The sequence below is a fragment of the Rhododendron vialii genome, chromosome 11a, assembly GCF_030253575.1.
Source record: "Rhododendron vialii isolate Sample 1 chromosome 11a, ASM3025357v1".
NCBI classification, from domain to species: domain Eukaryota; kingdom Viridiplantae; phylum Streptophyta; class Magnoliopsida; order Ericales; family Ericaceae; genus Rhododendron; species Rhododendron vialii.
Genome location: NC_080567.1, coordinates 16,012,600 through 16,032,152, shown reverse-complemented (window position 1 = coordinate 16,032,152; position 19,553 = coordinate 16,012,600). Strand labels below are relative to the sequence as shown.

Genomic DNA, 19,553 nt, shown 5'->3' with positions numbered 1-19,553 from the left:
ACTCTTACAGAATTATACGCTAAAAGTTATTAACGAAACAAATATTTCCTAAAACGGCAAAAACGTCTAATTGAAGGCCTAAACGAAGAATTAGGTCTAAAAACATCATCAGTCACGACTTAGGGTAGTGAGTATTGATCGCAGCGCGAAAATAAGTCAGCCAACCAAGTTTTGGCCCGAACTGAGCTCGTCCGAAAGTTGCCAAATTGGGTAATTTGCAATTAAACAACGTTTGGACTTCCGAGGTTTCGACCGGTCCAATTGAACATAAAATTGAGCCTCCACGTGTTTTATATCAATAGCAGATGAATTTTGTGTGGTACCCATCTTAGTTTTTGGTTGTGGATGCAAAATGAAGTTTTCTTGCAATTTTCAGTCTAGATTGTGTGGTTTGGTTCCCTTTGATTTTAACTTTTGAAGTGCCTGGAGATCAATAGGGATCCTGCAGGTATAATATGAAGTTAATTTACATGTCAATTGACACTCTTTATGTGACTAGTACTGTGATTGTTTGAGTGCAGGGTAAGCTATTTTCACAGGTATGTATAGATAGAATATTTAAGACTGTGATGATATAGGTACAAGCGTCTTTGATAAGTGCTCACCCACAATTTTTTTTTGTTACCAAATCTAATATTTATATCAAATGGTGGTATGGAAAAGAAGATTTAGATCATGACATGGTCATGAGAGAGAGAGAGAGAGAGAGAGAGAGAGATGGCATTCATTGCAGAAGCTCCTTGAAACAAAACTATAGACCGTACTAAGGATGTTTTCACCTTTCTTAGGATAGGAAAATAACGGAGAGCGCCAGGGTTGGAACCAGGGAGAGACCGAGTTGTGGCGCGACAGGCCCCAACCTGTGGGCTTCACTTGAGTTAATTGCAGAGGCATGGCCGTCTTTCCAGCTGATTAAGTTAATATAACAGACGTGCGCACGCGCGAGAGAGAGAGAGTCTTGAATATCCAAAAACTCTTCATAAAATTCCCCACACTCATGCAAGTTAGAAGATACCACCTTCCGTTAACTGAAAGCAAGAACTAGATAATTACGCATTCTACATCTTAGACAGTACAATAAAAATGGCCTTAACACCAAAACATGTGATGGCCAAATGATGTGTAGACTCCCCCCGGAATTCGTCAATAGATACAAAACATTTACAAGGTAGCACAAAGTAAATTGTGATTGCAATGCCACAGCTTCATCAAGAACCTGTTACGAGTCTTATGACGTCTCTCACCTAGAAGGGGTTTCGGATGCCTGACTATTCAAAGCTGAATTTGAGGGGACGGAAGGCAGGGCCCCATTTTCTTGAGGCACTGTTCCACCCCACTTTGGCTCTGCATCAGATGGTTCGATCACATGGACTGCACCATCACTCATTCCAAGAGCCATTTGGTTAGGTTCTGATGGGTGTGCCGCAATCACCACAGGAAAGGTGCTACTGCCACTGCAGAAACTATAGTCATCAGTAAAGGATAACCCTATTATGGAGACGGAAGAAGGTAGAATTTGAATCCATAAAGTTTAGGGCTGTTTTTGGATCGGAGGGAAAGGGATAATAAAAGTAAAAGCTGAGAAGAGAAGTCTATTTCTTTGGTTTTCTTATTTTTATTTATTCCTCTGCAAATCACTCCCAAAAAATCACAATCCAAACAAAGAATGATGAATTGTATATGATGCACGAATAATCGATGTCCCAAAGTTGACTCATATCAGGAAAACTTCATAATCAGAAACTCCAAATTTTATGATTGTACTATGATTATGGATATTGGTGAAACCAAGAGTGATATCGCCAAAGTCGGCAAGAGTTTCTAATTGACACCCAAAAGCAGAAGCCGAACCGTGTGCTTAAGGAAAGATTTAACACGAAAAAAGAATAAATTCATGTTCTTCACTGCATTATCATTTTCTCTTTTCCGTTGCTTCTACCTTTCCCTCTCATATCTCTCCACAAAAAACATTTCACGAACATAGCAAAAATTGTGTCCACAGTGGAACAAACCCCAGAGGAACCAATTCTAAACTTCTGTTGTCTATTCAAGTTAAGAAAGGTGGAGGGAACAAAATGAAAATTTTCAAGTCCAAATCATTTTGCAATGAAAGGCTGCAAGATTTTTCAGGTTAGCATACCTGGCAATCGATGAAGATATATAAGCAGATGGTGCTATCCGGCATCGAAGCCTGAAACTGTCTGCATCAAAAACTCCAATAGCTCCATCAGAAAATCCAGTGAAGACCAGCAAACCATCACACGAATATATTGCACTTGTAATGGCAGCAGAGAGTGATTCTCTAGGATACCACTGCATGATAGTTTACAGGTTAAAAAAGCTCAGAAACTTGGGACAAATACATGAATAAAAAACTAGGCACATAAATGTATTCTGAATATCCCCCACATGGTTATATTGTATTCTGTATATTCTATGTTCTTGTTCGCAGAGTATTTCTCCAATTACTCCTATGTAAAGAACTATCCTCAAATACCTAGAAATCAGATATCTTAACATCAGGCGTGCATGACCAGAAAACTAATAATAGCATTCAAGTCCTTTTATGGATAACTTCTGATGAGCAACATTTTATTGCACTCTTGGTGTCGAAACGGGAATGCATTCAAATTTTGTTTCTTGCTTCGGACCCATATTATCAACAACAATCCAAAAATTTCCTTAAACATTAGGTAGATTAGATGGATGTTGGTGCACTATTATGGGTTCCAATTCTCATTTATTTTCAGGTAATTAGGCCAATCAATTGTAGTGGATTGATTTTCACCAATAAATTATTAATTGTGATGACTCCTAGACAATGAGCACAATAAGCCAAACTTACTGATCGCGAGCATTCCAGCTGGATATCATAAATAGCGATTTGGCTTTCATGGACAACTAAAATATGGGTTTGGTCATTGTTGAATTGGACTTTAGTTTCTCCAACCAGGGGAGATGGGTGGCCAGGTGGTGCTTGTATGGGCCTTGCTTTCCTCTTTTCCCATCCATCAATGTTCCAGACGCATAGCTGCAGTTAAAGTCGACAATCAAGCATTATAAGGTACAACCTGAGTTGAGTAACGGCAAACAAAATACCAGAAAAATGAAATGCGCACAGCATTTTCCCGCGTACCCACTTAAATATGATATATTCCCATAATCGCTCTGTGAAGATACCGCCTGAAATTTACCTGCGCATCAGCCCCAGATGATACCAGTACGTTCAGAGTCCGGGAAAATGCCAGCCCCGTGATTTCTTTCTGGTGACCCTTGAGCTTAGTTTTCACCTACCAGAGGAATTGAAAAGAAAATTTAGAATTGAGCTACAAGAATTAAGAAATTCAAAGGCAACACAAGACCCAAAAAGCATGCACAGAATTGCTTCTTTAGGCTACAGTAATTGGGCCCCTACGGCCACAAGAGAGACCAGCCTACAAAACTACTTGAACCCAATCCACTCTTTTAGTGGTGCCACTGCCACCCCCACTGCAGATCATAAGATGATGACAGGGATCCGCACATGCGCCATCCTACGGACCTACAGTTATTCCCTAATGCAAGTAACTAATAAGATTGAAAGCTCCTTGACCAGTTAACTTAAGGAAAGAGAGGTATTTAACCTCGTCAACCCGAACGTTGTATATTTGAATGGTAGAATCATCAGTTCCTATGGCAATGATATTATTGTCTTGAGGATGGAAAGCTAAATAGGTTGCTGCAGGTGGTGGAGCCATGAAAGTTGTCATAACCTGGTCAGAAAAATTACAAGTTACATAGAGTCATACAACAGATCAAAGCAAAAGTCACAGAGCCATTAGCAATCTAGAACAACCATCAGGGAAAATACTTGAAGTTTCTGTGTTGCGAGTAGACGGATAGCTACTAACCTTAAAAGTCATCATGTTGAACAAAGAGACCTTCCCACCTGATGCGGACATGACATATGAATCGTTTTTTGATAACGCAATGCATGCAGCTGATTCTTCGCCTAGTTTAGCACCAATCAAATTATTCGTCAATAGCGCTCCTGTTGAAGGTTGCCAAAGCATTGGGACAATTGAGGCAGTAGACTGAAATTTTTTGGAGAGAAGGAATCAGAAACTAGTTTCAGCCAAAAAACTAAATTAAAATAACAAACTATGTTTAAGAACTAACCTTCCCAGATGGATTGCGTTCACCACGCTGCCATTTCCAGAGCTTATGAACAGCATTGGAGGCAAGTGCAAGCAAAGCTACCCCAGAATTGGTGTACAGCAGTCGCACAACCTGTGTCAGGAAAAACAAGCCGTATCCCTAGGGGTGTGAATATTGTGACCCAAGCCACAAACTCCCTCTAAATTCACTGAAACCCAACTAACTTATGAGATGGGTTAAATGACTTAACTGAGTCAAACTCCTTTACCCAATGAACTGCTCATCAATACCCACAAAGGCACAAATTCTACCTTTCACACCATAAACATTACTACCACATCATATTTATCGCCACACCATAATCACTACAGCAACACCAAAATCCCGAACACCACACCAAAATTTACTAGCATCACACCAAAATTACTAATTCAACACCACCACCTTTCCGTGTCAACATATATTTGATACCTAATTCAAATCCTAGATACACAAATGGGTTAACGGGCGGGTTGGGTTTCACTAAATAAATGAATAGGGTTGCGAATGAGTAACAATTATGTAGCTAATTGGTTTATAAATGGGTCACAACCCATTAATGGCCCAACTCATTTACAACTCACCCAAATCCAACCGTTTGATAATCCTAATTACCTCCTTGGAAATTTTATTCCACAGAGTCTATAACATTATTTAAGCTCAGTGGAGTCCTTTAGTCCTTGAGAAATGCTAGGGAGTTGAAGAATTGAGATGAGACTCAAGCTATGTCTAAATCAAACAGAAACACAGAGACATAGAAACAACAGATAAAAGGTAAAATCAACCTTCATAGCATTAGCATATCCTTTAGATTGATTTATTTATGTTAAGACTTTGCTTACTTTTAAAGGGATCTTGACAAAAGGTAGTTTAGCTTTAGATCCTAGGCTATACTACTCATTTGGTTCGACTCTAGAACCCACTAGGACAGCCACTGGGTATTTTTACATAGTTTTCCAAATTAAAAGGAATATTTGGGAAAAGGGTAGCTTATTTGTGCAAATTCGTGGCTGGACCTTTCTTACACATGTATCTTGGTCAATATATTTTCTGTGTCTCTGATATAACTGTTCAAACACGAGGTGTTACTCAAACTGACAGGACTTTTACATAGATGACCCTTTGACCAAGCGTCGTGGCATGCGAACAGTATTGCATACGCTGACCTGAAATCAAAAGAATTTGAAATTCTTGCTTACTTATGCACTTCCCGATAAGATGGATACGTTAAACAAATATTTGGAAGGGCTACGCTAAATATTGTTCAGTAGGAGAACGTGTGAGCTTCACCTACACTCCATTAATAATATCATATTGCATTGAGACTCGGAAAGTTGTTTGAGTTCTCTGTGACTTTGCTATAGTGAGCCAGAGATATTGGACTAGCTGCATTCATATAGTGGAAGGCACATCGCACATGTATGAACATGGCCTTGTTTGTTTGGCGTTATGCAAGTGGTGAATAACGGTAATATATTAAACATTGGGACAGAAGTGGTTGAATATTAAGCAACAGTAAATGCTCAGGGCAGATAGGATCTTGTAGCTGGATTTTGCAAGTGTTACTAAATCTTTGATTATTAGTGGATCTGCTAAGTCAGCGGTTCTTTTCCCCAGTTTGGTTTCCCCATGAAGAATTCACGTTACTCCAATTGGTGTTTCATTTCAATGTTATAAATTTATTGCTCGAACAACATGGTTAAATTTTGTTAAGATATGCTTACATTTTGTTTTTTTGAAGACATGCTTAAATTGAAAGATTCTAGTTCAGTTGTGCTTTATATGAAGAAGACAGGCAAGGTTCTGTGTGCGACCCGATTGAAAACTTGTTTTCTCCAAAAACGCCTTACTGACATATTACGAATTATACTTGGTTTGAGCAAGATAGGTAAAGATGGCTACTAAGAAGAAGCGACGAGGAGTACTCTTATATAACAATATACAAACATAGAGGGTTATATCTTAGTTTTTCTAGAACATACCTTGCTCGCGGTCAACGGGTCAGGCAACCGTAAAGCCTTTAGTTGAGCTGGGTCAACAATATCAGGGAATTTCCAGCTTTTAGTATTGTCAACACTATCAGAAGTCCTTGGTTTGACATCAGCTGCCCTGCTGCTTTCGACATTAGCCTGCCATTTGATCAAATAATATAAGCTAAGTTGATACTGAGAGACAAGGCCTGATAATGACTATAAAAGGAGTGCAACAAATTACAAGAGTGCCAATGGATATGGGAGGTTGGATTCTATCAGAACGTTCTTGCGTGGGAACAATAGGGCCAGAAACATTGGTAGTGGGGCCCGATGCACCGGCTATTGGAGGCTGCAAGAAAATTGCAAAGAATACTATCAAAACTAACGTTCTATCCACGAGGTAATAAAAATCAGAAAAGATTAAAACAAACAAGTAAAATTACTTTAATGTTGATGGCTTCGGAAAAACCTCGTGACCCCTCAAATGCCCTACTCTCTAGCATTCGCAGCATCCGGTGCCCATCAGTATTCGCTAAAATCTTGATACCGTTATCGTTTGTTGTAACAGCCAGCAATGAGCCTTCCTTGTTAAACCTTAGTCGAGGACTTGCCTGTGAAGAAGCCACGGTACTTAGTAGCAACTCAAGTTTGTAGTATTAATGTGATGTTATAATGGTCAATAAAGTGTAAAAACACTTACAGGCAATCCACCATCCCCATCAGTAATTGTTAGTATGTTGGTATTATCCATATCCCAAAACTTTATCTGGAAATCATCACCAGCAGCTAAGAAACGGTTCTTTGTCGTGTCAAACTGCACAACACCTAAAGAACGCTTTCTAAAACCGGAATATGTCCTCTTAATAGCTCCTTCACTCTCGTTCCACTCAACCAGGTGAGATTCACCCTCTTTGCTTGTTCCACAAGAGAAAAGTCTGAAAATAGCGAAGGAAAGATAAAGATCACAAGGACCATGACAACATTGTGTGTAAAGATCTTCTAGTTGTCATAGTTGTCGTCAGCATCACACCCTAACTACTAATACCAACAATAGTACCTAACACTTATAGAAACAAAATATCCTTCTTTTCTAATAAAAGGAACATTCGCCAAAAGGAATGAATGCGTACTTTCATTCATAAATAATCCTGTCTTTTGTGATGCATGCCATAAAAGAAACAAGAACATTAGGAATGTGAACTATCCTATACTATGTCGGTACAAAGAATCAGAAATAACCACAGAAGCATCATCCCACAACCGTACAAATTCTTGATTACCCTATGTAACATGGTGAGAAAATTGAAAAAGAGGAAAAATTGGAGAATTAGATTTCCATGGAGACCGACAGTTACCCTGGGAACCACGAGACAATTGCTGCCATTTAAATAAATCTCACGCCTACTCTTGTTAATAGAATGACCACCATAACTTAAGAAAGAAAGGAATTTTTATGATCTTATCCGTAGCTTCATCTTTATTGTACCACAAGGCGATTGCATAATGTATTCATCAGATTACTGAAAAGAGTGTTATTCTTTGTTGAGGGGAAAAAGGCCATTGTGGCCGAACCATGTAAACTTGGTGTCTCCTCTCTCTTATTCATTGGGTATCTCTCTCTACTACTTTTAATTTAAAGTTGCACCAGCGTAGGTAGATCGGAACTTGTATAGTCATGCCAACCATTATTTTCTTAAAACCAAGAAAGAAACATTTTTGTTCTTCTTCAACGCTTAATCGTCTTCCTTTTTGAAACAGAGTTATTTGTTCGTACTATCAAGCACATCATGGCTTTAATGCAGAACTTGTGACCACAAGTATTGGATCTCATTTTCAACTATGCAGCCCTCATGGCACGCCCAGAGAGCAAAATGCAGTTGGTAACTTTTGTATTCTCTAACAATGGAATGTCTTTTCCATTGCATGGAAAGTGCATGATTTGGATCGAAAACAAGATTGATCTCTTGGTTTAGCATTTCTTCTACGTTCTTGAAGTTTATAAAAGAAACTAAAGTATTACATGTCGCACACAAATTGAAGAAAGAAAAGAATAAAGAGAAGGTAAACTAAAAAATAGTTTCAAAAGAACATCTCTCTATGATCCTTGCATGTTTTTATGGGAAGTGTAAGAGATAATCATTCAAAGTGACAATTTATCTCTTAGGACAAGAAGATTAGGATGCAGTTGAGCGACAATAGATATTCAAATGACCAAATCTCAATCAGTATTGAAAAATACTACCTTTGTCCCAAAATAAATGTCCGGTCCGCAAAACGAGGAAGGACTTAAAAATAATACGTTTTCTACAAGAAAAAATTCCAATTTTTCCCATAAATTAAAAAAACTCATGGCTATCAAGTAAATTGTTGAAAAAAGTTTGGATTTTTCTTGGAAAATTTGTATTATGTTTAAGTTCTCGTTTTGCAGACCAGACATTTATTTTGGGAAGGAGGGAGTAATTGTTTAGGGTACTAATTCGAGTTAGTGTAAATAGAATTATCGACTTTCTTTGGTGGACTTAGGCCATTATGGCCAAAACACAATTTTTTTTGACTCCCCCAACTCTCCCATTTCATACATTTTATTATTATTCTATTTCAAATTTATACATCACACTTTTCATGCTACTTCACCTTGTATTCAAGTTTCTTGACTTTATTTTTGCATGTATTTGTCTAGGTTTCCAGGTGTCAAAGTTCAACTTTTCTTTTACTATTAGCATTTCACCAAAGTAGTGATGGTAAAGTGAAAGCAAAATAATGAGAGAATATAATCCTCAGGTTTACTCATCAAATTTAACAAAATAAATGTGGGGTCAAAATCCTGCTGGTAGCACTGATGCCAGCTTTTGTGTTCTGCCTCTAATAACAATCAATTTTTCTAAGGACAATCTTATCAAACAAAAGATGAAAGCATGTGCCCCAAACTCTAAATGGAGGTCACAGCTGGAAATTTATCCATATGCCTCGAATGCCAGCAGCCAGCGTTACTAGTAGAGTAGTAGTTCACTTGCAGGGAAAAAAGGAGAACAGTACTTTGGTATGGTGACAAGAAAAGTGACAGCTATAATAAACCTCTATCAACTTGTCATTATCCATAAAACAAGGACAAAGCCACCACCTACCAAAGTGAATAGTGATGTGATGTTGCACTAGAACAGGATTAATCAACCATCACTATTTCAATCAAATAACAAAACTGGCATTGAACAACAAGGTACTGCCAGCACCGGGCTTTAATAATAAAAAAAGACCTGTTTCCATCTGCACTATATGCCATTGTGGTGCACCAATGTCCGGGGGCATCATAATCCACCCTCGATCCCAAGCAATCATAGAGCCATGCTTTAATTTTCCCATCAATGGCAGTAGAGAAAATGAACTGCAGACAAGGATAAAATAAATTACAAGTCAAATTATGTGGGGGAAAATCTTCATTGAAACTTCTGCCACTGGATCTACTTAGATTTGCCCACAAAACCATTCTTGCGAACCAAAATGACTACAAGTGTAGTGGTAGCCCAATGGTAGGTAATGTGTACTCCCATGCATTAGGTTGTGGTTTCAAACCCCACACCCCCCATCCCCACTCCCCAAGGTTAGAGTAACATAGGTTTCTTTGAATTGTACATAATAAAAAATACAGAAACCAGACAACTCCCAAGAAGCAAAATTTATTCACCTGAATATTCTCTTTATAGTGGGGGCAGACAGAATATACAGGAGCTTCATGGCCTTCAAATGTATGCTGCCTGCGTCCAGCTACAGCATCCCACACCTAGTACACAAAGAGATTGATGAGAAAACTCAATCTAAAACGCCCAAAATCTAGTTAGAATCAGGTTGATACCTTGATTGTCTTGTCATCACCACACGTGACAATACATAGTTGCTTATTAGGATGAGCAAATGCAATATCATTAACACCACCACTATGAGCATCAATCTGGAACATGGGAAGAGTTATTAGGTAATTGAAGCTGGGTCAAATTAGCAAAAAAAGATAATGATTACATGACAAAAGTTACTTCTAAATGCTGTCTTAATTCTCCCCCTGAATTGTATGTATATGTCTGGACAATGTGTTTCGAAAAAGCAACACCTATATATGAGAAAAAGTAAGATAAGTAACAAAACAAAACATAATTCCCAAAAGAAGACAATTAATAAGAAAAAGAAATATAGCCCAGAAAAGGTGAGTTCAAAATTACCGAGTATAGATCCATCTGGGCCCCAAATGCATCGATTTACAGATATCGTGGCATCTTTCGCCAAAATTGTCTGGACATCATGAAGGTTTTTTCAGGCAAATGGCATGTTATCCACAAACTTGTATAAGCACCATGACAAAGGTAGCTAATGCCAATGATATTCTTACCTGCAATGGCATTGAACAAGCTGATATATCCCAAACCTTGAAGGGTTTGTGAGCTAACCTTTCTCGAGATCCAACTTCCCAAATGCTAATATCACCAACATTTGTGCCAACTACATGGTGATAGTACAATCAGCAACAGATTCAGAACCACAGCCTAAAGTTTGTTATAGTAAATTCTTTTTCATAATTTGAACAGGAAAGAATCTAGAAAAAGATACAAACATTAAAGCAGAGTAAAAACTTATCACTAAAGCGTCAACCTAGAAGAACGGTCTGCTGTTGTGGATGAAAGTCCATGCTCATCACATTAGATCCTTGAGTAAGGTTCCTTAAAACATTTTTTGGAAGATCGTCTGGCAAATAATTGTTGGGAGGAGTTGAACCAAGAAAGGACACCTAAGCAAAATATTTTTGCATGTCAGTATGAATCCAAAGATAAAAAAACCCAACGGAAGCAGAGATGGTTTTCCCAACTTTTGCACCTCATCAGGTTGGCCAGGTCTAATGCGTTTCATCAGATGTTCTGAATCTGCCATTTGATAATCCATCCCAAGAGCACCTGGAGGAGTCCTTGGGTGTTTGAGGAATGCGGCTGCGAATAACAGAGCAAGAAATATTCAGCAAAACAGGCACAATAAGTGACTCAAAATGGATTACAAATGCGAACAACCCTTCAGTTAATATCAAGAACTAACCTGCACCTGGAGGCTGCACAAGACCGGGGGGACCGCCTGCAACGGCAGCGTGAGGCATGGAAAGGTTAGCATTTGACATCCATCCTGCTATAGCACTAGCAGATGGAGAAACTACGGGCTGAAATGGCTGCACATAAAAAATAGTGAGACAAGTAAAAAAAAAAAATTTTTGATCAGCAGACAAGTAAAATTTGAGGGGGAAAAAAGTGTCCCACGCAGTTAACAAATCCTGTAATACTTACATTATGGGCTCCAATAGGAGGAAAAGCCCCAGCCATAGGAACAGGTCCGACGAGAGGGCTATTAGTGGGTGGAGGAGCTCGGGCATTTCCGTTACTAGTTGCACAAGTGTGATCAGTAAAAAGTGTTTTGATGTCAGGGTTTGGGCGGGGGTTCTTGCACAGTTGATGCTGCCAGTTGAGACTGAAAATTCAAGAATAAGAAAAACTAAAAAAAACGTAATAGAGTATGGAAAGGCACATTAACTATTTAGCAAGTGCAACTACAATCTAGAAAATTATCCCCAAGATGTCAAGACTAATCACAACGAAGACAACAAAAACACAAAAACCAAGTTTGGAGGAAAGCAACATGTATTAGAGGAAAAAAAAAAGCAGCAGTAAATTAGTAGAGAATAACCTCTGATTAATCAATGTCCGCAATCTTGAAGCCTTGAAGGCTGGAAATGTAAGTTTGTCACGAAATAATGGATTTGCCTCTATAAGCTTCTTTAATTCAATGAGCATAATATTTCGTGCCGACTTTGTGTCCCCGTATTTAGAAAGCTGCTCATTCTGCCTAATAGCACAATAGAAAACGTAGGAAAAGGTGTTACTATATAACAAGATGAAACTGGTATTATCCGCAAATGTGAAGATAAAAGTACCTAAAATTGTCAAGAGTAAGTAGTTGGGTGATCTCCTTAAACAATTCTTCATTGAAAGACGCAAACACCTTGAGATCTTTCACCAGAGTCTCAACAGCTTTTGCGCGATCCTGTCTGCAAAATAGGGCATTGAAGAAAAGGATCAAATCTATTAAGCACCTCGGACTGCTTCAAAGTGATGCCACAATAACAGCCTAAAACTCACCGATCAAGAGCTTCCAAGTACTTTTGTTTCCGTATTTCGAAGAAAATCTTCATTGAGTACCGGTTATCCTCAACCTTTGTGAAGCCGCATAAATAGCGTTCCACTTCATCCCATTCACCTGCTTGGACTTGATCCTCAAAGTATTTCATATTGAAGAAGAAACCGGACTCTTGTTCCAACCTATATGCAACCAGTAACAAGGTCCAATTTAGAAAAACAAACCTATTCTCATTTTGACTTCCTAAGTTATTTTCGAGCAAGCATAAACACCTAAATGCAACCATTTAAGTTCCAAGTAAGAAAAAAACTCATTTCCGAATTCCAATTCCTCCAATATTCAAGCAGCACAATTACGACCTACATGCAACCATCAAGTTCCAATGGAGAACAAAAGAGCTGGTTTTCAATTTCACTTCACAAGTTACTCAAGCAGCATGATGAAAACCTAAATACAAACAAGTATACAACCACTAAGTTCCAGTTTTGATAAAAGAGACGTTCCTTGACTTTACTTCCTACATTATTCAAGCAGGATAATTATCTATTCTAATATATAACAGGAGAAGCCCTTTTTGGTGAGAAGCTTTTGTGAAGCTGTGGCACAAACTGACAAAAGTAATTTCCACTATTGCCTAAAACAAAAAGGGTATGAAATCTTTGTTCGGCAATGGTTTCTCAATTTCACTTCCAACATTATTCAAGCAGCATAATAAGTTAATAACAACCTAAATGAAACCATAAGTTACAACCACGAAAAAATAGCTGGGTTCCCAATTCAAGCATCATAACAATTACCCAAAAAAGAAACCATTAAGTTCCAATTAAGAAAAAAAAAACCCTTTTTTTTTTTTTGATAAAAGAAAAATAAAATTTTGATAAAAGAAAAAAAAAAGCCGGTTTCTAAATTTCACTTCCTTAACTATTTGTGCAGCATAATAATTACCTTTTCTTATCACAGCATAGTAATTACCTATAAGCAACAATTAAGTTCCAATTACAAAGATGAGTTGGTTTCTCCAATCCACTTCCTACATTATCTAACAATTTCGCGTCCTAAATTATTCAAGCAGCATAACAATTGCCTTAATGCAACCATTAAGTACTTCACAAATAAGAGCTGGGTTCTCGATTTCACTTCCTACATAATTCAAACGCATGATAATTACCTAAACACAACCACCAACTCCCAATTAATAAAAAAAAAAAGTTTTTCGATTTCATTCCGTGTATCATTCAATGAGAACCAAGGTACATATCAACTACCACAAAAGCAACCATTAAGCCCGAATCACATAAAAAAAAATCTGGATTCAATTTCACAAAAAAAAAATCTTCCCAATTTAAAACTAAAGAAAGAAAGAAAGAAAGAAACTTACTTGTGGACTGTTTCCTTGAACTTCTCCTCATCTAAGAACTGTAAGATCAAGAAAACCAGCTCCCTACTTAAGGACGACATCCCTCCTCGTCCCGGTACCCCTAACCACTCCAGTGCAAATTACTAGTACCAAAATTCACCAAAGCAATCAAACTCAGACCTCTAGGGTTTGTGGCAACCCAATTACACAAATCTGATCTTTCTGCAAAACTAAGTCTTTCTCTCCAAAATCTCCTCCCTTCCAATTTACAAGCCCATGTACAAGGATTGATCAGTGGCCCAACAAAAATCTGTCTTTTTGCTGTTGATCCAACTTCAATTCCGTCAAAAAAAGAACAAACAAACACACCACGTTTTGGCTTCGATTACAAAGATACAAAGCACTTACAATTCTCACCGATAAGCCCTAGAAATGCCAGTTTTTTTTTCCCTTGTCTCTAAGAAATCCACATAAATGAGAGAAAGTGTAAAAGCATCTGCAGATCTAAAGCATACAAACCATGTGAGGGCAGAAAGAGAAGGCGGCCTGAAACGGAGGTCTAGGGTTTTCAGAAGAACCACGCTCTTTTCTCTCTGCAAATCACTTCAGAGGACTGACGTACTTTCTCTCTCTCTAGACAGAGCTTTAAATATGTTTCTTTGCTCTCTCTCTCTCTCTCTCTCTCTCTCTCTTTTCTTATGACCCTTTTACTTTGCGAAAAGTGACTGTGTTGGGATTTCTTCTAACTACCGTTGCTGTCTTAATGAGGGGAAATTATTGGGTGCTCCACGTGATGCCCGGCATGCTCTACAACTCTACACACACTATAAAAGTCTACTAGTACACACACTATAAAAGTCTACTAGTACTAGTGAATGCAATATCTCAATCGGTCTTAACGAGTCCAACAACTCTACGAAAAACAATAGTCCAAGTATATTCTATAGCATTTAAGCTCAATAATAAAATATAAGATTGTAATCGGCAACTCCCAACTGTTAATTTGTGATAACAGAATAGGAAATCTTTGCTTTGGAGATGTAATACAAACAAAATCCCCAACCTCCAATTCAGAAAATCTAAATACCCAATTAACATAATAGTGGTGATAAAAAAAATTAACTTTGTGGAAATTGTTCATGGGATAAGGAAACCTTTGCTTTAGAGATTAAAAAATACAAATCAAACCCAACAAATCTCTTTCAGCGATATTAAAGATAGGCATGCGATGATGGTGGATTGAGAAGGAGGCAAACTATAAGGGTTTGCAAAGAGGTGAGAGCAAGAGGGTGACGGGGAGAGAGAAGTGGAAAGAAAACGGTGAGGATTTAGTGGAGGAAAAAGAGAGAAAGCACGCGCATTGTTAAGGGTGAGATTTGAATTTCTTATTTTGATCATGTGAGATATAAATTTCAAAACGGGTGTGAACGCGTATGTGTGAGGGAGAGAAGGGGGGGCTGGAGGGCTCTGAAATTGGAAACATGCGGCGAGAATTGAAAACAATTGGAATAAATGATTCAGTGTAAATTGGCTATTTTCCCAAACATAATCACAGCTGTAGGATTTATTCGGTGAACTGTTAAATTAATCAATCGTGCTTTCAATTCTTACTCTCACAAATTCTAATTTTTTGGTGAAGTTTTTAAAGATGCTTTCACACTCCCGCATGTGTAAGCGGATTATTTAATAGTTCCTGCCAAACGTAACCGCATCGCACTTATAGAAACGAAGGCTCTATCATGGAACTTAGAGGGAAAAGTTAAGAAAAAATATAGGAGGGAAAATTCAACTTGCTTGTTTAACTTTCCTTTCTCTTTCGCTAGAAACCAAACAATGAAAAAGAATTTTTTTAAAACTCTCTCTTCTTTTTCATTTCTTTCCCTAAATTCTACACTCGAAATCTACCCAATTTTTTAACTACAAGTTTTTTTAATGAGAATTAATTCCTTTTTAAATACAATTCACTATATTTTTTTTTCCAAAGTCTATTTCAGCCCCCACTAGGTTTGGAGTTTTTCTCAATATAGTGAATTCCTGTCTGGTACGACTATGATCTCAATGAAAAGAAGCTTGCGGGTCTTGATTCGGGTCGATTTTTATGGTAAATTTTGAACTTAATTAAAATTTCAAAATATGAGTCAAACCATCCCGTTGACATTCCTATTGAGTACATGAACATGTGTGGTTGAAAATTACTATTGTGCAACGGTGGAGGTACATTATGGCTGGGTGAGGCCATGCCCCCTGTAATTTTTTTCCTTTCAAAGTACCCGCTTCGTCCCAATTATGTTTGTTCATTTTCGACATATGTGCCCTTCAGAAAATTATATGTATCTTGTAATATACAATGTTATAGTATATAATTTTAAAAACTATGTCTAATAGAATAAATTGAAATCTATCAAATAAGATCCATATTGCATATTAATTAAAAACATTATAAATTGCAAACTATAGACAAGTTTTTAAAAGATTCCAAATAGTGGAAAGAGACTATCAAGACGGAGGGATTATAAATTTGTTAATTTTATTGAGTATTGCATGTTTCTCCCATATGAAATTATTTTGAATATAATTAAGGATTTTCACTAATTTGAGGTTGAATTTTTTTTCATTTTAACTTCAATGTGCAGCTCAGTCATTACATAAATTCAGCCAATGCACAACAGGAGCCCATACGGAATAATTATGTGTCTTCAATACTAGAGAAAACAATTGGCTCAGGCCATATTCCTCCAAAACAATGGGCATATATGTCAAAATAGGACCAGGGATGCTGCTGAATGGTTGCAGAGCGGCCGATTCATCTTGGCACAGACAGCCCGAATCGAATCTTAGCACATTCAAATCGCGTACGAAACTGAACCGAACAATGCTGTCTAATTAGGAAAATTGAACCAAACTTGAGTTGTAGCTTGTTGGTTTGGTACGCTTTGCTTGGTTCATCAGGTGGTGACTTCAAATCCCACCAGCCCTGTCCATTGTCCCCCAGGTTAGAATAGCCAGTAGTATATGATTTGTCTTGTCCAAAATAAAAATAAAAAATCGATTGACTCTAAGTACTATCCGAGGGTGTGTTCTACTAATTAAAATAAGTATTTATTTTTCAAACAATAAGTACTTATTAGCGGAATGGGGCCTCAGTCATCGGAAGTGGGCGTGGGTTTGCTATCCTATTGTATATCCTTCGTTGACATTTCAATGTGATTCATTAGACTGCAGATTTGAAAAGTGCTTCTCATCTTCTATGCATGTTTCCTGCTCAAGAGTTTGGAAAACTATTTTATGCTCTTCTTACTCTGCATTTAGCTAGGCGTGGAACCCACATAATCGTGCGACTATTGCGACTGTTTCAACATTGTCCTAGAACATGGAATAACCTCTCCAAGAGTTGTGTTTCCCATATTTGAAGCAACTTGGCCTTTGTGCACCAATATCAAAATGTAACCACCCCACCCATAGAGCTCATTTGAACTTGACTGTTCACTAATTTCATTCAATGAATTGAGAGCTAAAAACACGAAACCACAGTAACAAAGTTGAGAATGTTGAGTGTGAAGAGGAATTCAGCATTTTCTACACGTTTTCTGAAGTTTCAGCATCTCTGGTACGGACCAAGCCAACTGTGGTTCGGACCAGGCAAGAGGAACCAAAACTAAGTTGCAGCATTTGTGGTCTGACATGGTCCGATTTGGTTCGGATCAAAGAATTCAGTGGTCCGGACCAGGGTCTCGATGGTCCGGACAAGAGAAGCTATATGTCTGCGCATTTTTGATGGTTTTAGGGCTTATAAAAGGCAAAGGATAGGCAGCCCACATTGTAACTTTATTCACCTTTCATCATAGTAAAACCACCAGCACCCCGTGGAGTACGATTAGACAAATTGCTTAAATCTGAACCACATACATCGCGCGTCTTGTCCTTTCGATTGCATGTTTATTTTTTGCTTGAATGTGTTCTCTTACCCTAACAGAGAAAATGATGAAAATCCCAGAATCTCTATTTCTGGGTGGCAAGAAAATGCAAGATGTGGGGAAAAAAATGCCACAGACCAACTAACCGCTGTTTCTTTGCATGCAAGTGCTTAAACTTTTAAGCTATTTCAAACGGGGACACTTTTACTTTCGTCACATAAACTTAAACTCTTTTATTTAGGTAAATTACTTATGCACTCCCATTTTTTTTTATGATAACACTCACTCTTTTTTTCTTTCATCATTTGAGTTTACAAAACTTTACAGATTGTTTTCTAACGTCACGTGCTAAAAAGTAAAAAATGAAGTGTTGTAATCAGAAAGGAGAGTTTGCAAATCACTACCATTTTATTTACTCCTTATCATTTTTTGACATACGTGACTAAGTACAACTGTAAGAAACTCCGAGGCCCTCCTCGCAGAATGGGTAACAGTATTGTCTGCATACGTAGAGCATGAATTCGCATTCTATTGCATAACTCATACATTGTATCCATCTCCTCTACTAGTCTGTCAAAATCTAGGGCAATCTAGCTTATGCTAATATAATGATGCAAGCAAAAAAAAGGTGATAGTTACAACCAATACTTTGAACGACTTTCTTTTACAGTATTTTTTGGGGGAAAAAATGTTAAGCAAAAAAAGATAAACTGGATGAAGACACCATGCAGTGCAAAGTGCAAACCAACGGTCATAACCCACACTGCAAAAGGAAGCGTGGGTACATGTACTAAAACCTCATGTTCCAATCAACCAGCATGGGTCAGCTATATGAATCATCTTTCGCTCCATAACTTCGATTCTTGCAAGCTATTCCTTGTCTGTCAAATAATGGCATGATATTTTCCTCGCAACGGTACATGTTCAAGCGCTTTGTCTTTACGAATGAAGGTTTCGATGACGACAGAAACCGAAGATTTACAAACATTTCAAGCTTCGCTTTTTTGTGATCAAATTAATGAATAAAGAGGGAGGCATGACTTCCTCTCTTCACTGGTCCATAACATCTCCCCTCTACGTAAATTCCCCGTTAATACGCGTCCAACGATAGTATGTGGAATTTCGATAAGGTGGTTAACCCAAGAACATTCTGATGATTGTGGAGTACTAGTTTTTCCGGGTTCCATCGCCCAGAGCTCTAATTCCTGTTCATGCGTTTCACTTAGCAACAGAGCTAGACAATTTTTGAATCCATACAATAAGGCTCCACGACAGGGAGTGCTTGGTGGGGGGGTGAACCACCCGATACTCCTCCAATTGGAAGTCGAAACCAATGATTTGGTTTCCACTAGTATGCAACCAAAAGATACTCCCGTTAATGTAAGCAGTTTCTCTCGATAGATCGAGTGACAACATTGGGAGCCTTCTCCATGACTGGTCCTTGCGCAGAGTAAGAATCTCCATTAACACTGAAGAGTACTCAAGATCAGATGATTCTCCATCACCAGGAGGGAGAATACTCTAATCAACTTGTATTCCTCGGAATCACAAACATACTCCAAAGAGTAAAAAAAGATCGTGGAGTGTGTAGTAGGCCGAGCACAACTGAGATCGCTCCAGGGACCACCTCCACTCCTCTGCCACCGTCAGCTGCCGCACGGGGCAGCAAACACACTCCACTAGGCTCGGCGATAGCCGAGAAGAGCCGGTTGTCGGCTCTGACTTTGTCCATCTCGTCCGACGATGAATAGTTTTATGTCAAGCTCGGCCACGCGGATGATGTTTGCCTAGCCCGAATACTCTTCGGGCTCGGCTTCCCCACAAGCTTGGCAACCGTTAGGTTCTTCCGAGCTCGGCCACGTGCCCACCCATGTGCAGAGGCGGTTATGCCAAGGGATAATCATGAGCGCACATGGGAGTGCCAGCTCACTCCCAAAAGCGGTTACCAGATCTGTTCGGTGACGTCACGGT

The 19,553-nt window shown here is 38.4% G+C and overlaps 1 protein-coding gene and 1 long non-coding RNA gene across 3 annotated transcripts; one reads left to right on the top strand and one right to left on the bottom strand.

Annotated features, from left to right (window-relative positions):
• Positions 1–658: 658 nt before the first annotated feature.
• Positions 659–1,303, top strand: LOC131308622 (uncharacterized). Its single transcript, XR_009194511.1, has 2 exons — positions 659–916; positions 947–1,303. It is a non-coding gene; the product is annotated as an uncharacterized LOC131308622 (long non-coding RNA).
• Positions 1,005–14,398, bottom strand: LOC131308617 (protein TOPLESS-RELATED PROTEIN 2-like). 2 transcript variants are annotated; one of them, XM_058335575.1, is made up of 26 exons: positions 14,077–14,398; positions 13,690–13,989; positions 12,314–12,493; positions 12,109–12,222; positions 11,862–12,020; positions 11,465–11,645; positions 11,223–11,349; positions 11,010–11,119; positions 10,788–10,923; positions 10,528–10,637; positions 10,361–10,430; positions 10,178–10,251; positions 10,000–10,095; positions 9,832–9,927; positions 9,404–9,531; positions 6,850–7,084; positions 6,593–6,760; positions 6,391–6,498; positions 6,159–6,305; positions 4,159–4,269; positions 3,891–4,073; positions 3,624–3,752; positions 3,195–3,290; positions 2,846–3,031; positions 2,141–2,313; positions 1,005–1,454 (listed from the first exon to the last, which is right to left on the bottom strand). In XM_058335575.1, the coding sequence occupies exons 2-26, from the start codon at positions 13,767–13,769 to the stop codon at positions 1,241–1,243; spliced, it is 3,411 nt and encodes a 1,136-aa protein (XP_058191558.1). In that variant the 5' UTR covers positions 13,770–13,989; positions 14,077–14,398; the 3' UTR covers positions 1,005–1,240. The 2 variants fall into 2 exon arrangements, with proteins under 2 accessions (XP_058191558.1, XP_058191559.1); XM_058335576.1 differs by having other exon boundaries at positions 1,005–1,448; positions 13,690–14,398.
• Positions 14,399–19,553: the final 5,155 nt, after the last annotated feature.